The sequence below is a fragment of the Tympanuchus pallidicinctus genome, unplaced genomic scaffold, assembly GCF_026119805.1.
Source record: "Tympanuchus pallidicinctus isolate F22 unplaced genomic scaffold, pur_lepc_1.0 scaffold12, whole genome shotgun sequence".
Taxonomy (NCBI): domain Eukaryota; kingdom Metazoa; phylum Chordata; class Aves; order Galliformes; family Phasianidae; genus Tympanuchus; species Tympanuchus pallidicinctus.
The window spans coordinates 6,330,130-6,351,412 of record NW_026294637.1 but is presented as its reverse complement, the minus strand read 5'-3'; the positions used below and the strand labels follow the sequence as shown (position 1 = coordinate 6,351,412).

Below are 21,283 nucleotides of genomic sequence, written 5' to 3'. Positions count from 1 at the left end.
ATTCTGTAATTGTTAGTACGTAGATGAAACAGAATTAATTTTGTAACCTGAAGGCCAGATTAACTTCTTTCCCAACATCTACCCTTTAGAAAGAGAGTGTCAATAGCGCTACCCTCGCCCAGCAAGAAATGCCAGAGAAAAACAGGCTGTAAACTCCGTGAGGGTGGCTTCCAGTTATGTGAAAGCATGGCATCAGGTAGAGATCTGACCTGCGAGCATTAGTTCCAACTTTGAAGACTTCTCCTGAAGGAGCGAGTTCTGAGCGCCTGGGAAACGTCCATCTGTGACTGCTGGACTGTTGTCACAGAAAGCGATCAGCCTCATCGAAGGAGGCTTTCAGCATACAGGGAGCAAACGAGCTGTCAACTGAACTCCTCAAGGGATGTGCCCACAACACAGTGTGTGTTCTCTGGTTGCCATAGTTACCAACGTGCAGAAAAACACACCTTAACATCATCGTGGAGCAGAGCAGTTCGGACCAAAAGCGCAGTTCTTGGACACCCAAAGCCAACAAAAAGCAGCCACTGCCTTCACCAGTACCCCAGTTTGGGACACCCATAACCACAGCTCATGGCTGAAAAAGCAGACGAAGCAAACAGACACGTGCACACTTCAGCCATAGCAGCAGAGAAGGCAATGTACGACAAGCTGACAACACAGTTTGCGGCACTCGGTTGCTGCTGCAGCACATTTATTTATACCATACCTTCTACAATTAAAGTCAGGACCCATGGCAGCGAACTGCACACCAGAGGGACACCAGCTCAAACTAGGAACATTGAAAGAGGCAAAGAAAGGAAAAGGGCTGTGATTATTGGCTTGTTACGGCACAGGGGAGTGTTAAAATACTCTCATTTCTGAATAAAATGACAACAAACAGACACGCACACAAAAAAAGCCCTCAGAAATAACAGTCACTAACGTATGATTCCGGCTGTGAGAACACACCAAACAGGTAGCGGGGCAGCCCGTGCTTCCCTCACACCCATCCCACCCTGCCAGCGCACAACAGAAACTGTTCCTGGTGGGGAGAGATGCTTTTGGGAACACAGGGCTGAGACACAGCAAAGTCATTTTTGCATAAGTAATCACACAGCCATTGTGTTAGTAATGATTAGTATTTTCTGGTACCTGTCTCCTACAATCAGAAAAAGAGCCCCTTACAAATATTTAATCACGCAAGGTCTCCTCCACGCAAGAATTAATAACTTCAGGCTACACTTGGGAAAAATAAGAAAGGGGAGTTACATTCTTAAAAGCTGCACAGCAAGTCAGTGAAAGAGGCTGGAAGGAAAAACAAGCTCGTCTTGCTGCTAACTTGGGATTCATTCAAACAAGGGTCCTTCAAGGAGTGCTTTGACTAGAAAGCCTTTCAAATCCCATACCCCCAAAGAATCCCAAGTTGCACCAGGAAAGACATAAGCAATGCAAATGCAGAACGCAAATATTTTGGTTGTCATTTTAAATACCGCTTTTGTTGTTTTTTCTCTGCGATCTCATGGGCCAATTGCAGGTTTTGCAAATACAGAGAAATCAATCTTCTTGTCAGCTATAGCATATAAAAGACCTCTAAATACCAGAAAGGCTGTCCAGGAAACGTAAGTCTGAAGGAAATTTTGCATCAGCATAGATCTGCCAAGCAGTGCTGCACCAGTCCTGCTCCCAGCCCTCCCCTGTGGGCCATGCATGGAGAGGATGTGGCCAGAGCACGCTCTGACCCAAGCCAGGAGCCTACAGCATGAGCAGCACAAGTCTGAGTGTCCCTGGGTCACGGTTTGTGAAACGTCAGGAACCTCAGATGTCACAAAGAAGTGTTTAAAGTCACTGACTGCATCCGTTGCATGTCAAGTTCTTGCACTGCTCCCACGCACAGTACAACACTGGAAACATTTCGGAAGTATTTATGGTTGATATTCAGTGTTGGAATTCAGATAATTGCTACTTGCTTTATTAAGGATGTTAACTGGGAAACATACATCTGAAGTACCTGTGCTTTGCAACCCAAAGCTCTAGGTGCTTACCTAAGAAGCTCTCGGCTCAATACCATAAGCACTCCTTGTGAAGACCCTCCCATCATACATCAATATTTCATTATTCAACTACACCATGTGGCAGAGGAAGGTATAAATGAGGGATGTGGCTAAATACTTAAAAGAAACACATCCTCGTGTTCACAGCAAACCCCTCAAACCCCTTTGCACCATCAACCTCAGTCTGCACTTTCAGACCTATGTTCAACCCTGAGCTGGGTCAGTAAAACCCACCCAGAGGAAACCAGCTGAAGGCTGAGCAAGTGTCTCAAGGAAAATATCATCAGTGCTTTTCCTTTTCTTGCTCTCCCAAGCCACCTGTTTGTGGCCACAAGACTGCTGGGCTAAGAGGACCCTTGGAGCTGTGCTCATGTTGACTTCCTCTCACTGACTTGTTTGCAGAAGTCAGAAGCTCGTGGTTGCTTACAAATTGAACAGACAACTTTACTCCATAAACATGTGTACGTTTACACCAGATTTAAAAGATGCCTCTATTTCTGAATGATGTCGCGGTACAGTGACAATCTCTAATGCTACAACTGCAGGGAAGGAAGGCAGAAGAGAGGAGGGGCAGGAGCTGTAAGAAGTGGTTACACTAGTGAGCTGAGAGGAAGCCAGAAAGTGGTGCAAGGTCTCAGAGAAGAATACAGATCTTTTGGCAAGGGTTCTGGAAAGCAGAGTCTTCCAGAATTATAATCTTGCTGATGAACCACCCACAATCTGCTGGCAACACCATCAAACTGCACCAGATCATTGCATAGCATGCAAAAAGCCTTCACAGAACAAGACTTGGGGAAGACGAGTGCAATTATAGAAAGCAGCCTTGTGTGAGATCTGCTGAAATTAAATTTCAGGCTGCCGCTCTGCAACTGGTGTTAGAGGGGATAACAGCAAAACGGTTGGGAAGCCAGAAAAGAAGGACAGAGAATGCTTATGAAAGAACATCAGGACATTATCAGATTTGACTAAACATTTTGGGTTGCCTGTTTGAGACATTTTCTTTAAGTTCAAAGTTTCAGAATATTATGACTCAAGGTCTCCTCTGTGGGAGCTGTAACAGTATTAATAGTGACTGCTAAAGAGGTGTTCATTTGCATAAACTGAGAAGATGAGTGCTTGCTTCCTCCAGAGCAGCGTCATGCAAATAAAGCGGCTTCTTAGAAGTAAAAAAGCACGTTCTTTCTTGTGCCTTTCCTGTCAGAGCCCTCTCCTGACCTGCACAGCACTGCTCAAGAGGCTTCATTTATGCTGATGCACGGTGAGGCCCTCCTCACATTTCTCCCACATGTGGAAATTTGGTAGTCTGTTTAAACACACGTCTCACACGCACGTCAGGTAACCACAGCTGTGTCATGGGAGGTCCTCGGTTAACCTGCTGCAGGAGGAATGGCTGCAGGGGGTGGGGAGGGAGATCAGAAAAGGCCAAACTGCTGAAGGGGAGTGGTGAAACATCTCTTTTTCTGGAACCTGAAGATGTATAAATATGGACAGTCCACACAAGTGCTGAGTCAGAAACAAAGCGGCCTCTTTCATATGTTAATGGGCAGCTGAAAGGTTGCGTGAGTGAAAGTATGTATGGATGCGGAACTGAAAGTTTGCTATGCAGAAGAAAACTTGAAAACCCATGGAAGCAAAGAAAAAAACCACTTTCTATTTGTCCGGGAGGTTGTTTTAAAGAACAGCATGTAATTTAACCAGCTGCAGACCTGCAGAGCAACCCATGACTCTGAGGTTGTTTCGGTGCATCTCCTCAGCAATGCCCCTCCTGCAAGTCCTGGCGCACAGCTCTCGTGCTCTAGGAACCAGTTATGCCCCTGCTTGCAGGTAAATGGTTATTGTCATAAATCCCAATCTGACACACGCCAAAGCCTATGTCTGAGACTGCTCCAAGCTCTGGAGAAAGTGGCTTGAGCTTGTGCTCAGGGTTAGGTTGGAGAGGGAAAGCAGGCAAGCAGGACACGGTACTCTAGCACAGCTCTTGGAGAGGTGGGAACTCCAGGTTCATTAAGGTGACATATGGAGTTAGTAGACATTTAAACACAAAATGGTTAGTCATGTTAGCTGGCTTTGTACCTTCTTCTATGAATGGGAGGCTTCTTTATACCATCCCCCAGAACTCGCATTGAACTGAAAATGAATCATGGACAGTGGTCAGACACTTGGATGGAATAAAATGAACAAATGACAGCCGAAGGAATGCTACCAGACAGACAACCTACAGAGGGAATGGAAGTACAGAGAAAACACAAAAAGAAGTACTGCAGGAAGCAATGAGACTCTTTCAATCCTCTTGAATCTCATTTTTCAATTACAGGTAATCTGTTTAGCAAGTATTGACCATGTTCAACTTAACTGCTGCCCATGATGGGTCAGGTTTAAGTTTAGGTAAGGGCAAACCACTCGATAGAAGCTGTTAACAGCCATGGTTAACAAGAGCTCCAGTTTTGCAGCACTTCATCCATCAGTAAAAAATGCAGGCATTTCTTTCCTCAGACACCAAAGTGAAAAACACTGCATTATTGTTGAAAGACAGGCATTTCAAATCTGCTATGAATGTCAGGAATTACTGAAGGATGAACATCCTTTTGTGGAAGCCTTGTTCGCTTCCTTTGTGTTTTCAATAGCAAAATGTAGACGCAGGGATTATCCACAAACAGAGGGGGTGCAGAGGGGAAATAAGCATGTTTTCATAGTTTACTTAAGATGATTAATTTTTTCCTAATCTTCTCTGTGAATAATTTTCTACACTCATCTCACTTGCAAACAGAAAACGTAATAGTGAAAAAGACCAAATCCTACAAAAGATGGATTTATTTGTATGTAGGCTCCTTGCATCTCACCCTAACAGGCTCTGTGCTGGAAACAGGACTGTTTTTGGTGGGACTGGGGGATGGACCCAGAAGGCATCTCCTGCTGCTTGGTTGCCAGTGTTTCTCTGTGCAGAACAGCTGTGCTCCATGACTGGGTCTGGTGGCAACTCCCTCCTTTATTAGCTCATCTGATACTAGTGAGTGCAAGCTGCTCAAACAAGGGGTGGGATGGGGCAGCACAGGTTTTAACCTTAGTGAATGTTCATGCTTCACATAGTTTCATTTCAAAGGTTTGCAGAAGTCAAATTACAGTGAGGGCTTTCCACTCTTTAAGCGGAAAAGTATCCACCATACGTGAAAGAAAGCACACGCTCCAAATTTAACTGCCTTGTCTGGAAGCCACTTGTTTGGGCTCTACTTCCTTGGTATTTCTTTTTGCTCACCAAGCAACCAGAACCTCAGCATCGCTACAGCCATGTATGAAAAAAAAAAAACAACCAAAGATAAAAGAAAAAAAGCAAAATAAAAACAAGTAATTCAAATTCCTTCCAAACGAAAACATAAAACCAAATGGGAATCAAGTTATCAGCAAAGGTCTTCCAGTTTTTCTTTTCTAATTGACCTATGTGACAGATATCCTTACGTAGTGGCAGCTGCATCTAGGAACATATGAGAATAATTACTGCTCCTTTACTGAATTTGTCTTACATTTACAATGAGTGTATTTTCCCATATCAGAAACCGCCTCTGAACTCTGATGGAGAATAATTTAACCCCATCTGTTAAGCATTAGCAGTAACTGCCAGCTATGCAGTTTATTACCATCACAAATCCTTACATAACAGGTCCTGCACTGAAAAACAAATCTTTCTAAATGAGCTTGTGAGCTTATGGACTCATGCTGCCATAACCCTGCATATATACCTAACACTGACTCTTCTGTAGCTTTAAAGTATCAGTATTGCCCAATCCATTGAAATATTACCTGGGAATGAAGAATGAAGCCAAAAAAAGGTGGTAGCAGTAAGCAAATTATAATTAAAATAAAAAATTGTTCATCCTGTGTTGCTTTGTGTATTTTAAAAGCCCGCTGCCCACCTAGACAGCAATGCTCAGCTGGGACAGGCAGCCTGGGTGCAGTGCCACGATTCCTGCTCTGCATTAAAATACATAAAACTCCACGGCCATGCTTCCCCTAGTTTCAGCATGGTTTTGATCACCCTGCAGCCCAAACAGTGCCAGCAGCACAGGGCATGGTGATGACTGAAATACAATTATGTTCTTAGTCTGCACCTTCGTCTTTTTCCCCACTGAGATACAGGATTGAAGAACAAAAGGGAAAAGGAATTATCTTTCCTGGAGGCATGGTGATGTGTTTGATGGGACTTACCATCCATGAGAGAATCAAGTAGAACCAATTCCTTGAGAATGTACCGGGAGTCCAAAAGGGACCACACAACTCTCCACTACATACCTCTTCTTAAACCTTAGAGCCCATTCTATCTCTTCATATAGTCAATGAGATTTAACACTCCAGTTACTCCTTTAACAGAACTCTTCTTACAGAAAGAGGTGGGGATGTTTCAAACTTAAGATCTGTCCCAGGGTATCTAGAGAGAGGCTATAAGAAGGAAAGGGACAGACTGAAGGTCTGTTGTGATAGGAGAATGGAAAATGGTTTCAAACCAGAGGAGGGGAGATTTAGACAGGATTTAAGGAAGTTGTTTTTTTTTTACAGTCAGCGTGCTGAGGCAGTGGCAGAGGTTGTCCTGTCCTTGGAAAGACTCAATGTCAGGCTGAACAGGGCTCTGAGCACCTGACCAGCTTAGGCTTCCCCGTTCATTGCAGGGCAGTTGGACTAAATGATGAGACCCTTTTAACTCAAAAGATTCTATGATTCTTTGATTTGCATTTGCTCTAATAAACTTTGAGGTATTCCTTCTGTCCTATGGAAACCGAGAGTGTTCTATAGGTATTAAGAATTTTCAACCTGAAAGTTAATAAAAGATATATGTATGTTAGGAGGCTGTTTTCACTCTTCAAAGGTAAAAACGTTTCGAGGAGCGTCCTCAATTTTCTGTTTCATTACACTGAGTCCAAAGCTCAGATAAGCCCGTGTGACTGGATGCAAAGCAAATCAGGGCAGCTCTCTACTCACCTCCTCTGATTGATTTCTGTTTCATTGGTGGCATTCTTCCCTGGCCCCCAGCTGTGGCGTCGGAAAGGTGACAGCGGCCGCATGGAGTTTCTTGCGACGGAGGAAGGAGCAGGCACGTCTGTGATACTGTCCAGCTCCTCTTCCTTCTCTCCCAAGCCAGCGAGTTCACCCTCTCCTCCCTCCACAGCCACCATGCTCGTGCAGCTCCCATCCAGGCTGCGCCTGTCCTTGGGCTGTGCAAAGCTCACCGCGGGTGGGAAGGGCAGGGACGTGTCGCTACCCAGGGATGAGTTCCTCTCCAAGGACACGGTGTCATCAGCAGAGGAGCTGGAGCTGGTGACATCTCCTGCAGACTGTTCCTCTTCAGGCTGCTGCAGGGAAGAAAAAGAAAGATGAGTCTTTATCTCTGTGTTATCGCACAGCAACTCCTGCTCTCGCCGAACCTATTATCAACCACAGGGACACAAACCTATACTTCATATACTGCCAAAGATGTCCCAGATGTTAATGATGGAGAGAGATGAAACTGGATCATCATGGCTCCCCATGACCAATGCCAGTCTCTCCTGGGTGACAAGGGGCCAGTCTGCAGCTTTTAGCCTTGAGAGCTTGAAGGCAACAACACATCGTTGTGCTGCATCGTGTGGTGAAAAAGGAACAATTATTCAGTTGTAGGAAACAGACACAAAAATAAAAACTTAATTCTTCAACCCCCGCTACTTTCCATTAAGCAAAAAGTTAATGCCAGGGTTTGCAGTATTTCTTCAAACCCAACTGTAATTGAAAAATACTGTTCTATGGGATCAGCCACACTTTATTACAGGCCTCCATTCATACTGCAATTTTTGGTTTACTTTGCTCCAAAAGCAGTAAGTGGAACCCAAACTGGTTCTTTTTGGCAAAAGGCCACATGCTGACAATACAGCCTAGAAAGAGCATATGATTATTCTGTGTTCCCCGTGGCTAGGGCAAAAACACAAGCATGTATCTGACATCACCTTCAGTCTGAAATGGTGTTTGCCTCAAGAGACTGACGTGGGAAGTTTCAATTTATTCTCCTGCAGAGCCCTGCACTGTATCATTTGAAATAATAATAGGCAGAAATGAGTTGTCAGATCATATATAATGGACTATTCACCAAAGCCACAGCAGCTAATTGTCCTCAAATAGCAGGCTGGGCTGTCAGCAGAAGCTGAGCATTCGAGGAGCTGCAGCCTATTTGGCAGAACACAACATCCTGTTCTGTGAAGGGCAATGGGCACCACGAGCCACGTGGGAGAAGATGAGCAGCATCCTCATCTCCCAAGCCCAGCATGGTTAGATGCTCCAGGCACTGCTTTCTCATGGGCATACAGCATAAGGTAAAAATTTCCTGCTAAACTGAATAAAAACACAGCGCAGTGTTCATAAAGCATGCTGACCCAACATTTCACAGTGTAAAGGGAAGCCCTATTTCATTTTTGGCTATTTCTTATTCTTATCTCAGTTTAACAGGTAGACAATAACGTTCCTAAGGTGGTGTCAGTAAATGCTGTCACACCACTCTCCCCCTCTCTACCATTAAAAAAAGAGGAACACAGCATGCACAGCACAATGCCTGCTTTCACCACTAAACATTAAATGACCACTAAGAACACACCCAGAGGCATACATTACATTGGTAAAGAACATCAAACATTAGCCACGAATTTATGTAAATTATAGTAAATTTACCATAAATTTAAATTATTGGATTTGACACATATTTAAATAGGAAGTATAGGTTAAAGCAAGAGAAAATGGAAAGGCATACCCTGCAAAGTTTTTGATCCAGTTTGGCATTGTTCAAGATTATCTGATATTTGTTTGATCCAGGATGAGTGCTTAGCTTAAATCCAGACAAATTTAAGCAGTCATTGTGTGGATAACACTCCTGCAGTAGAGAGAACAGCCTGCTTTGCCTTCCTGAGACACAGAAAATACTGTTAAGACATCAGGGCGGCACAGCAGGAGGGATGACAAGATGCCAGCTGTGCAGTGGAGTGATGGGACAGTTTGGAAACATTAAACGTGGATGCAAATTTGGTGAAAATATTGCAGAACATTAAAACATAGAAGGATATCTTTGCCCCAGAGTAAAAAGATTTTTTATTTCCTGGATGAAAAATAATACTGTTCCATTTGAAAATGCAGGACAAAAACTGCTTCTCTAGCAAGGAAGATTTAGGATTTCTCTCACAGCTCAGAAAGAGGATTGAAACTGCACAATATATTTGTCCAGTTTGAGTTTTACCTTGAGCATTCAATAGAGTACAGAGCACAATAAACACTTTCCTTGAACCTGTAAGCCCAAGCAGTTACTATAAAACCTGTTCTGTCTTCACTTAAACAATGTCTTCTGTTCTGTTTTTTGAAACAAATGAAAATAGTGAATATGAAGGACCAGGACTCTGTCTGGAAAATGCCAAGTGTGGCAGGCACCTAGGGAACATTGTATTGCAGTCAGCTCTGCCAAACATTAGCTAACTGGCCATGTGTCAGTAAACAGGCATTGCTGTTTAATCCTATTTGAGTCAGAAAGCACCCTGTTTGCAGAATGGAAATGGTTCTCTAATTCTTTTCCTAAAAGAATAACAAAGCATTAAAGAAATATTAACTTTCCTCAAGTTAGGCTTGCTGCATTGCACCTCAATGCATTCAACCTGTAATTATGACAATAAAATTGATGTGTTTGCAGATATGCTACTGGACACATTCTTTTGTGAACGTATGTCCTTCCTGGGTAGGGATGAGAGAGATCAGTCGGATGGTACAGGGCTGCAAGAGAACTTCAACTAAAACCCTTAATCTATCAGAAGTCCCAAGAATTGAAATGGTAATGTTCTTTCTTATTATTTTCTTGATGACAACAAGCAAAACATTGAGAGATGAACTCAGTCTGTTCTCTGATCTTCCACGTGACAAAGGCATTGATGCTGTGACGGTGTTTTAACAAAAACAACAACAAAAAGAAAACAAATAAGACCTTGGCACGCTGAGCTTTATTTGACATAGCACTATATGAAGGGAGTCAAATTGTTTGGTTGGCTTGATACATAGTTGAGCAGAATATTTTTAAATTCAGATTTACCAGTGGTTCTAGGATGCCCAAAGTTAACCTTGGTAGTGGCATCCTAGAAATTATTTACCATTGCATTTACAATTTGGAGGGGAGCAGCTTTCCCCCACTGCAAGCCTTTTTCTTCAAGCTTTAAGTTCTGAGGGCTTGTTTTCTGCTTTAGAGAGAGAAACAATAACTCCAGGAAAATAAATGCAAAAAGAGATTTATGGATTTGTGTACTTCCTTGACCAACTCAAAACAGAGGCAGAAACTAAACATTAAGCTTCAACTCCTTTCTCTGACAATGAGCTGCAGGTCCCCAACTTCCCAAGTCCCTTGCAGGTGAACCATTCCCCAAGGGGGGCCTTGAGAGAGTTCCAAGTAACACTGAATTTCAGTGGCAGGTTAAAAGTTAAGATGAGCAAAGCGAATGGGCTGCACCCCAGGACGTTGCCAGATGATTGTGAGAAATGACCTCATGCAGCATTAATCATCCAAGAAGGAGAGTGTTGCAAAGTCTGCCCAGACGGCTGGGTAGAGATCGAGAAGGAAGAGGAAGATGACGAGGACGTGGGAATGAAGCACTGACGTCAAACAAATAAATAAATAACTGAGACCTCATGTTGGACATGATTTTTGGATTTCTGCAACGGCCTATTTGGTCTGAAAAAAAACCAACAAGTCGGGTTGTAATGCTACAGCTGTCTCAATCCTGGAATTGATGCTATGCAGCTCAGCATGCGTCACTCCGAGAGAGAAAAGGAGACAGTGAGGAGGCGGCAATGAGAGCCCACAGCTCACATCAGCTGCATCCAAAGCACCTGCAGGTTTCATGACTCCACAGACCCTAATTTTTCATGGTCTGGGGACAGAACCAGGGCTTAAAAATACATGGATTTCAACTTATCTTTATGGAAGCGTCCCAAAGACCCTGGACAGACAGTAGCTCATTCCTTCAACGTTCCTTTAATGTATTTAGCAGTTAAGAGAGCAGTTAAGAGGAGAGGCTTGTACAATAAAAAAAAAGACAAAACTCTTATAGATAAAAGATCAACTGGTGCTCCATGCAAAGGGAAAATCCCTTAAAAAAAAGCATAAAAAGGGAAAACTAGAATAGCACCAATAATAACACTAGTGATAACTAGTACTGATACATAGAATAATAACACTAATGATACTGAAAGGTTTGAGATAGAACTTCTCAATTAAATAAGCAAATTGCAGTACTTAATATAGTTATAACAAATTGAGTAAAATCAATAAGTATATCTTACAGTATCTTCCAGAAAAAAAAGATTGAATCCAATAATAATGGTAATAGCTATAAAAAATACTTCAAACTTGGCATTTCCACTGGCATTTCCACTCAGTAGCCTAGAAGAAAGGCTGACCCAAGGAACAAGCCCACAACAGCCAATGAGTCCTTATGTAAATAACTGTAACTTTAGAAAAGGTATTCAGACAAATTTGGAGAAAAGAGATGGGGAATTGAGTTAGTCAGCAAAGCAGGGACAAATAAACCAACTGACTGGGGCTGTGATTAGCTTTGAATGACTTCCTAAACTAAACTTATAAACCTTTTGAACTTTATCTATTTCTGACGAAGCCTGCAATCCACCGAATGATGAGAACAAGGCACGGGCTGCCAAATTAAGAAGAGGTTTCCTTTTCTACAAAGAAAATTTCCTCACCCTACCCTCTCTTTATCGATAATTGAAGACCCACTTCCCCACCAACTTTCTTTTCCCTGTGGCACTGCCATTACTTTGCCCTACCTATCCTTAATTTTTACTTCATACATTTGGAGAAGCAAACTTTCCACATAAAAGGAAGGGAAAAAGCTAAAGCTCTGTACGTTATAAAATGTACTGTGTTCTCACAGCACTATTCTCCCACGCATCCCCACACAACCATTAAATGAGGCTCAAATGACAAAGTCTGCTGTTGTAATTCGTTCTACACAAGCAAATTGAAGACAGTCTTCTGCTCTGCCAAACAGCTTTACATTCTCAGAATCCAGGGTCCCCCAGCTCTGAGAATAAGATGGGAAAGGGTGAGGCTGGTGAGCTGTGTGCCCTGCCACATGCGTTAAGAATGACTTTACTGTTCATTTATAGCACATGAGATCACTTAGCCCAGACTGTGGTGTTTCCCGTCCTGCTGGAAAATATTCACCATCATCTGATTTGATTTAACCAAACAGAATTTTGTTTCATGAAATATATTTCTCTGCAAGCGTGAAACCCGCTCTAAAAATTTAGCTTATCAGAGCAAGAACAGCATCTACTTGAGGAGGTAGGTTTGAGCTGCTTAAAGCCATGCAGAACCAAAGCAGATTGCGACCAACAAGGTGGCTGATCAATGGAGGCTTGTGTCCATTCTGCACCACCTCCTGTGTGCTTTCTCACCATCTACTTATGGCAAGAAGCACAAAAGTGTCAATTGCAAGATGGTTTTCAAAAGGCAAATGCCAACTGTCCCCTGAATATCTTTGGGCAGCCTCAACGCAGATGGCAGAATGGCAGTGCTGAAGTGAGGCATGCTCTGCTCAGGAGATTGGTTCTGTATCTCAGGTTTCACCCACTCCTCCCTCCTCTTCTCATCCATGAGCAACACAAAGGGCACAGAGATGACTAAGGTTAGTAATGACTTCTGTTGTTGATTTTAAACAAACTTGAAAACATTTTCCTTCGGCTTGCACGCAAAAAAGGCATTAGAGGTATGTTGCCCTGGAAACAAAGCTATTCCCTGGAATTGGCCTTAACTATTTGGACTGAGTGTTTCCTTCCTATTAAGGGAGTCACACTGAATTTAAAGAAGAACACTAGCTCTTCTGAGAATTGCAGTATATGATTCTGAATGTGTCAGTACAGAGGTTATGTTTGCTGGAGAAAGCTCTCTGTTGTGTTAGTTAAAGATGGCTTCCATATCATCTGTGCAGTCATTAATGACCTTACAAGAAAATCCGCTTTTTCAACTATTTAATGTCTGATTTACTTTTGTGCAGTCACAATTGCTTTCATCTCTTCAACATCAGGGGGTTGCAGAGTGTACATAAATGCACCCCTCGAACTGCTGCATCTGAAGAGGGGACCAGCTCCTTCCCATCTACGCCATTGCAGGTCCATCCCTTCCAGGTCTCTAACTCACCAGCAAAACCAAAACAAGAAGGTTGCAGTATGAATTTATAGAATCAGGTCTTGAAACTTTTTTTTTACTCGCATCCCAATCAGATTTTCCTACCTTCCCAAAGACAAGATCTTCCATCCCATCACCAGGCAAGGAGAAGAAGTCAGACTCGCTGCCAGACTCTCTTTTAAGGACACCCTGTGATGAGGCACAGACGCTGCTCAGCCCATCCTCCAAGAAGTTCTCACACTCTGTGGGAGCAAAGCAGAAAAAGTTATGGTCTGATGCTTTCTGTAGCATTCAAACCTCCAACTCACATACGCTCAGTCAATTCAAGAGTTTAAATCAACAGCAAGCACAGGTTTATAAATTGAATTCACCTCTTAAAAACGGGACGACAAATTTTTATTAATTTATTCAAGAGTTAAAAACTCATTTTTTTGAAGGCTAGGAATGCACCACTGAAGTACATTGCACAAACAACTCTGCATTAAACAGACATGAGCATAAAAATAAAGTGATACTTTACATGTCAGTACCTCACACTGAGCATAACAGGGTATTATTTTTCCTATTGACTGCAGTGACTGCCAAATTAGATTTATATTCAGTAAGTATCTAAGTCAACAATATTAACTTTCTCAATTAAAAACAATTAATTTCCTCTAACATTTAAATGCCAAGGTGCTTTTGAAATGCTCATCAGTCCATTACTTGATTGCTTCTTCTATATTTCCCACTGGAAAAGTAACAGTAAGTCTTCTATGACAAGTTTTACTTTTTAAAGATTCAAAAATTGGGCACTTATTTCAATTTCACAAGCTTTCGTAATTGCTGACATTTAAATCTAAGCATATCACATCTCTTCCTTCCATTTCAAATACTTCCAGCTGTTTGTAGTGGAGTGATGAGCAGCACAGAAATGCATCCCAGCCGTTGAGAAGGCCCATTCCTTCCAAAAACCTTAAGGGCTATGTGCCTGCATCCATAATGCCAATATATCATTTCACTTTTTTTCAGCCTGCAAGCAGAGGTATCAATGACAATTTTGGCATGAACTGAACATTCTTTTCTCCCAGTTAAGAATACTTGCTGATTATTAGTATTTATGAGGAAAAAAAAGTGTTATTTTTCAACCTACTGTACCTAAACAAGATGCCTCCAAAACACTTCAGCTTCCTTCAGAGGAGCCAGGCAATAAAACACTTGTTGGCTCTTAAATAATAGCCAATAAACTCCATCCTTGGCTGTGGCAGGCTCACACATCAACACAGGGAATACAGATTTGGGTTGGGTAGCTCGAAGCCACTTTTTTTTCCCTTCCCTGTGGAAGGGATGGAGGCAAAGGTGCTGCCCCGGGGCCATGGGGATGGTGAAGCTGGCTGGAAACCCCATCACCCTTCTGAGGAGTTTCCACGTCAGGGAGAACTGGAAAAGCACTTGTTGGAGAAGGAGCAAGTGTTCCCTCAGCCTTTTCCCTGTTCAGTAAACCTGGAAAATCTGAACTGCTTTTCCATAATCAAGGGGGAGAGGGGAGAGAAAGGGGAAAAAAAAAAAAAAGAAAAAAGAAAAAAGAAATAAAGAAGGGAAAAGCAAAGTTGAGACGGAGTGGCTGTAAGAGAGAGGGCCAGGATGCGGCCCGCTGGCCAGCTGGCAGATGGCAGAGCTTGTCCAAGCCCAGACTGAAAAACAAAGGAGCTCGAGCCACGTTCCAGTGGAAAATGAGCAGGGCCGGTCCAGATGCACCACCGAACGGATACCTCGCCCAGCCGATAAATCACAGCAGCAGTGAGAGGCCCGGCAGGAGCCAGCGAGTGACAGAGAGGGGTGGAAGAGGGCTGGGAAGGCAAGGAGGAGCAGAGGGAGATGGGGGGGACCCCACATCTCCCCTCATCTGTGCTGAGGTGTTCATCTCCAAGTCCTGACTCTTACCTCACCTTGGCTGTTTCAGGAGGATATATGAGTTCCCCCCTCTCCTTTTCTCAGTTTGTTGGGCTCGCCCTGCTGTTTTGAACCATGCACACATTGCACAATGCTGACCTCTGTCTCTCAGTTGCTCCCACCCATGACCCTCCGAGCCCTGCTGGCAGCGCTGTCACAGCACTGGGGTATGTGGACCAGCCCCCATCACACTGCACACACCTCATTTATTGCATTACTGCACTTATCCATTTATCCTTACTGCATGCAACTCCACAGACATGATGGCAACACACTTCTCCACATAATACAGAAGAAAAAAGCTACACAGTAGAAAGCTCTAGGATGAAAATTTCCAAATAACTCCTTTACGTACATTTTCCAAAGCCTCACAGCCTCCAACGTGGGGCTGAGCCCTCTTATTCCACACTGATAGCTAAGTAGCTGCAATGCAGCTCCAAAGCATGCGCAGAAAACGAGAAGCTACAATTCCTGAAGTTTTCCTCCAAGATTTGAGGACTGTCTCCTTACAACTGATTACTGCAGGACTATTCAGTAGGTGAAAAAGTTGTAATTCCCTTTCAAGTTGTGTACTTTCACATTACATGTGAGCAGTCATTACATTATTTCTGGAATGCCAGCACTTGCAGAGCCTAAGCTCTTCCTGCTGCTGCAGTCAGACAAAAGCACATTTCCCTTGTCATCTTCAAACTTGCCTCAATGTGTTACAGACATGTACTACTGTAATTATTAATTTATGTCTGCAGATATAACTGATTGTATACTACATATATTTCTATAGCATAATATTGTATCAGATAACAAGTATATAACTAATATTGACCCATATCTCTGCATGATTATAAACTCATCAAGTCAAAAGAGCACATGTAATTTTGCAGCCAAATGGAGCACAAAAAGTCCAAAGCATAAAAGCATCACTCACAGACTCAAGGGATGCAGGGAAATAATTAGTAAAGAAGCAGTGTGATAATACTGCAGGCTCTCTTGTAAAACACTAGCAAAATAGCTATTCACTGATCATGACTATCCTAACCTGCAAGTCACAGCATTTTTTTATTATTATTATTATTATTTAGAGAGGAGGAGGGAAAAAAGATAAAAGAGAAGAAGGCCTTATTTCACTTCAATGGGAGCTAGGACTTCTAGCTAGAATAAGCCCTTCAGGTCAGTCACCCAAAATGTCACTTCCTAGCCCATGCTCTGAAAAGATGAGGTTTGAATTTCAATTCAATAGTGATTCAATCCCCGTTTTTCTTTCAAGCATCTCAGATGAACTGAAGGAGACTCAGGTGAGATTTCTACACATATTGCCAGTAAAACAAGTACTCAATGAAAAGTCCAAGCAAAGTCTCTACACAGAGCTCTGGTAAATTACTGTATTTGTTTTGAACGCGCATGATTCAATGAGAGGAAACGCTTTTTTTTCCTATCTTGGACACGAAGCCCTCTTTGAAACTTGCCAGACGAGATTTTCTGTCCCTGTGGAAGAGACAGAGCACCCGCCAGCATGCAGGACTGTGGGCAGGGTGTGGGAACGATGGCTCTGAACTGCCTTTCTGTTTCCTGAAGTCTGGAAATCATGGGAACTTTGAAGAAAAAAATAAATAAATAAGCAAAAAACCCCATGAAGCCGCTAATCTTCATCTGAATATGGATTATGAGAATTTTTGGGGTTTTTTTCCTTTTCTTATATTATCATTTTGACTAGAGAACACGTCTGTTTTCTCCATCGCACGTCTAAAATCTGGTGGAAAACTGAAATACTGAAACATTTCAAGTGCACAGTTAAGAAGGCGACGCTCCACTCAGCTCACTCTGTACTAACAATGACTCATTATAGACTCGTTACACATTTTCTTTAGCTTATATATTTTTTTCCATTGAGATTAGGATGACAAAAAAAAAAAATAAAATAAAATAAGGAAAGAAAAGTTGAAGAAAGCAGCAAGGAGAACAAGAGGGAGGCTCTACTGAATGCATGCTGGTCAAGAACCCACAGCTTACCTGGAGACTCTCCTGTCCGCTTGCGCTCCAGCAGCGAAGAGTCAGGACATGGCTCCAGTGAGCACCAGCTTTCACGGTTTATCTGAAAGAAAATGCAACAGCAAATTAAAAAAAAAAAAAGGCTGCTTTTGCTATCATCCCCATTAGCCTCTTCTGCAACTTAACTCTGCATCGACCAGTGGATATATAGTTATGGCTTAATTCCATAATAATAATAATAATAATAATAATAATCGCAAAAGTAATTTACCATTATTTTCTTCAGTATCGCTAAACAAAGCACTTCAATATGCCAAAAACTGTGTTTCTCTGTGGAAAGTATGAGGGAGAAGTGGCTCCCACTCAAGGCAGGAGTTCGGAGAAAGGATGAGCCAGAGTTTAAGCTACTAGTGGAGAACTCAAGAGACCTGGCTCCAGTTCTCACTTCCATTTGTAGTGGGACTGCAGGCAAGGTACTCCCCTACTTTCTCAGTTCACTATCTAAAGAATAGTAATTTCTTACTACCTGTACTGCGCCAAATGTAATTACCCTAAAGATGGCAGGGAACTCTGATAACGTAGAAATGAGGGCTACAGAAGTGTCCAAGTCATGGTAAGAACCAGAAGCACTTCGTACATCTGACTTCACATGTTTGCGTTAACTGCAGCGATGACTGTGTTAGAAAATCCCATTTAACACTGAAACATCACATGCTCTATTTCAACATCAGCCTTATCATTTCACACTGCTCCTCATCCTGTCTGTAACTTCCAGTCTTTCAGTAGGGATGACTGATCTATGCTCAGCCTTCTTCCTGTGTTTTACTCTTCCTCACTTTGGTTCTTTAGTCCAACTTCTCGACCCTGAACTCTGCTGGATTATCCATGGCCCTTGGCTCACCCAACACGTTTCTCACTGCTTTTGTCTATAACTGGTCTGCAAACCCCTTCACTCTCTCATCTTCAGAAGTTTGGCTGCTCTTCCTAGATGAACGCGTTTTCCAAACACAAATCCCATTGAGATCAAACCCAGAAGTTGTTTCCCCTCCCGCCTGGCTGCTCCTCACTTGCTTCAACACACAGGGTCTCACATGTTCTAGCTAAATAGTTGCTCAAACGGATGACTTGTCTTACTTCACATGACAAATGTTTCTCCTACCCTCTCTTTGGCTTTCCTTTCCCTCTTCTCTGACAGACAGAATTTTTGCTTTTTTGCCTCTAACCTGTCACCAAATTTCCTTAGTCAACCTGCACCTCTTCACCAGACTAATCCCTTATCCCAGGACCCTTCTACTCCTGATGGGGCTCACTGCTCTAAGAACCCACCTTCCTCCTCCTCTTCTCATGAGCTGATGAGCACAGATTTGCTGTCCCAGCCTGGCCTGCACCCACTGCTCTGCAATGGAGAGTCTCCCTCCAGGGCCTCCATTGAGCTCTCAGCAAAGCCAGCACTCCCCCAAGACCTGTCAGCTGCTTTCTGCACTACATATTTCTTGATCAAGTTTTGTCCCCCTCCATACTTCTGCGATGACAAAATGTGGTTGGAAGGGCCCTTGACAGATCACTTAGTCCCTTTGTGCTGCTCCAAGTCAAGCTTGGCTACAATCTGAGAGGCCTTCATACAACACGCCTGTAAAATCCTCCAGCAGAGAGGATGCCATGATCTTCCCAACCAGCAGCTCACGCTCAGGAAGGTCTGAGAGGAGAAAAATGAGCTTCCCAGGAGAGCCAAAGGCCTCATGCTCTGTGAGTGAGGGCTCAAGGTGCAGAGCCCTGGGCATCCCTCCCTGCTTCCAGGTATTCCACAGCCTGGTTTTCTTCCCATTAATTGCTCCCTGCCTCTGCTCCTTGAATCCTCATATATACATTAATATAAGATCCCCATCAGACTCTCCTATGCATACACATCTCAAGTCCTTTCCTGCACCGCTGCTCAAACATATGCATTTGCACACACATGCATACCCATCTTCTCTCTTGTCTGCTGCCCCACACCATTTCACCAGTTGCACACACACATGGGCTTCAGTACAGCACCTTCATCAGCAGATAGTCACAGACATGTTAACAAAGGGTGCAGAGTGAAAGAAGCAGTGGAAAGGCAGTCTGAAGCTCGAGAAAAGATTTTTTTAAAGCAAATAGCAAAAAGCAGGATTCTTATTTTCCAAAGTGACAAAGACATTTAGCTTTAAATGTTGCATAGACAGTGGGTCACCTTTCTGATTGTTTCAGTGGAAGAATCAGCCTGTTCACAAGGCTCAGAGGTATCTAACCTCAGCAATTAAACTTCACCACAGAGTCTATACAAATTTTTCAGTCTTAGAAGAGCTGTAAAGTCAATAAACATCAGATTAATATTCTTTTCTCTTGAGCCAGAGCACAGCCTACTTTGGAGTACATATAATTAAAGGCACATCTAGACACTGAGTCTGAACATACATGGGAGGACAAATGCAAATTTGCTCAAGTCCACACAATGAAGGAACGATTCATCTTGATATAAAATCAAATCCTGCCTCCTTCTGAATGGTTTGTACATTACTCTTTCCAGAAGACACTGTGTCTCATTCTTCTTACTCTTACACCGATGTTGCTCCATCAAATTAATGGAAACTGCTCTTGGTTTATATTAACATGCACTGCTGGAAAATGATAATGCAGCACTCTATTCAGTAATTATCAGAAAGCAAGCAAAGAATTAGAAGATTCAAGACTGTTTATAACCAGTTGACTGCGGTAGAACACATTAAATTAGGCTGAATTAACGTTATATTTTTTCCTTTAATAGAACCAGTTGAGTCATTCCCTGAAAATGCATTATAGACATTGGCATTTTTTCAAAAAAGATTTGAATATTTTTCCCATTACCCAGCCAGCTCTATCCTTTGCCAAGTATTGAAAATGTCTGCTTTTTCTTTTTTTCTAGAAAAAGCAGTAATGAGAAAGTAACACTGAAGTTTAAGGTGTTTTTTCAAAAGTACATGGTTGTGCACAAAATGAAGCATTATGAAGTATTTATCTCAGCAGCCCAAATTCAGGAATAATAGTAATCACCACCAAAACACTAACAAAGGAAACCACTACTATACATAAGCGTTCCCTATGCCAAAAAGAGACCAGACAGGATTTGAAGGAGGTTTACTGCAGCTCTCAGGAAACTGGGTGGTCCACAGAAACTGAAAACATAAAACCCATCACACACTGCAGAACACTGAGTGCTGCTTTCCCTCCTCAGCAGCTGAACTGAGGGTGCAGACAGCATGGGCTGCAGGGAAAATGCCATCATAAAAGCACCTGATCAGCAGGGTAGGGGGATGTATTAGCATGAGATAATCAGAAATGAGGTTGCTTTGGAATTTTGCAGACACATGCATCTCATACATAACAAAACTATTCCTCCCTATTTCCCTTAGCCCTTGTTCAGCCACAAGAGGAGCTTGACAACAGGACCTCAGGCTGACGGCCACAGAAGACAATAAAAAAACCCCTTGCTTTCCACTATGCCCACACTGATTATAGCCTATTGCTGCTGGGCATCCCACATCACCGCGGTACGAGCAGAGAGGACGCGCTGATCAGATGGCAGAAGGCAATAAGAAACAGTCCCTGGGAACAGAGCTTCAATATGCTGCATTTGAAAGCATGCCAGGAGAGAACCAGTTATTTTTCCATGCCGAAGCCTGACTGTGTTTATCTGCAGCTCAGACTCTGAATGAATCATGGGAGCATGTCCCCAGGCACCAAAAAGTGAATCCCGGAGGATTTTCTGTGTGCCTGTGAAACGCTAGCAGACCGAATGTCCAAAGAGGGCTTCAGGACAGCAGCTGGGGCTGCAGGCAGCAGACAGTTGTGCTGCTCATTCTGGGCACGCACGCCTGTATTTCCTGAATCTCAGAGACATTTTCCTGCAGACATTTAATTTGAAACTCGACGTGACTTAGTACAGAAGCCTCTCTGCATAAGAAAAGGACAGCACTAGACAATCTGCGAGCCAAACAGGCCGCGATGTTCTCCATCATGTGGGAGCTATTAGTGGCCGCCAGCCTCTATTCCCTCTACTTCCTATTCAGCATCTCCCTTGGCTCTTCCTTCCTTTCCCCCACACACCCATCTGTCCGGGGGAGTTCTCTAACCCTTTCCAGACCTCTCA

The 21,283-nt window shown here is 43.0% G+C and overlaps 1 protein-coding gene across 2 annotated transcripts in view; it reads right to left on the bottom strand.

Annotated features, from left to right (window-relative positions):
* AKAP13 (A-kinase anchoring protein 13) overlaps window positions 1–21,283 on the bottom strand; it is a 70,305-nt gene that overhangs the window by 43,120 nt on the left and 5,902 nt on the right. Inside the window, exons 2-6 of one of the 2 annotated variants that reach the window (XM_052672159.1) lie at window positions 17,155–17,236; window positions 13,321–13,457; window positions 6,999–7,369; window positions 4,104–4,157; window positions 707–769 (exon numbers count right to left, since the gene is read on the bottom strand). In XM_052672159.1, coding sequence (XP_052528119.1) covers window positions 707–769; window positions 4,104–4,157; window positions 6,999–7,369; window positions 13,321–13,457; window positions 17,155–17,236 — 707 coding nt within the window. The remainder of the gene's footprint in view (window positions 1–706; window positions 770–4,103; window positions 4,158–6,998; window positions 7,370–13,320; window positions 13,458–17,154; window positions 17,237–21,283) is intronic. The other variant, XM_052672160.1, reaches the window with a different exon arrangement.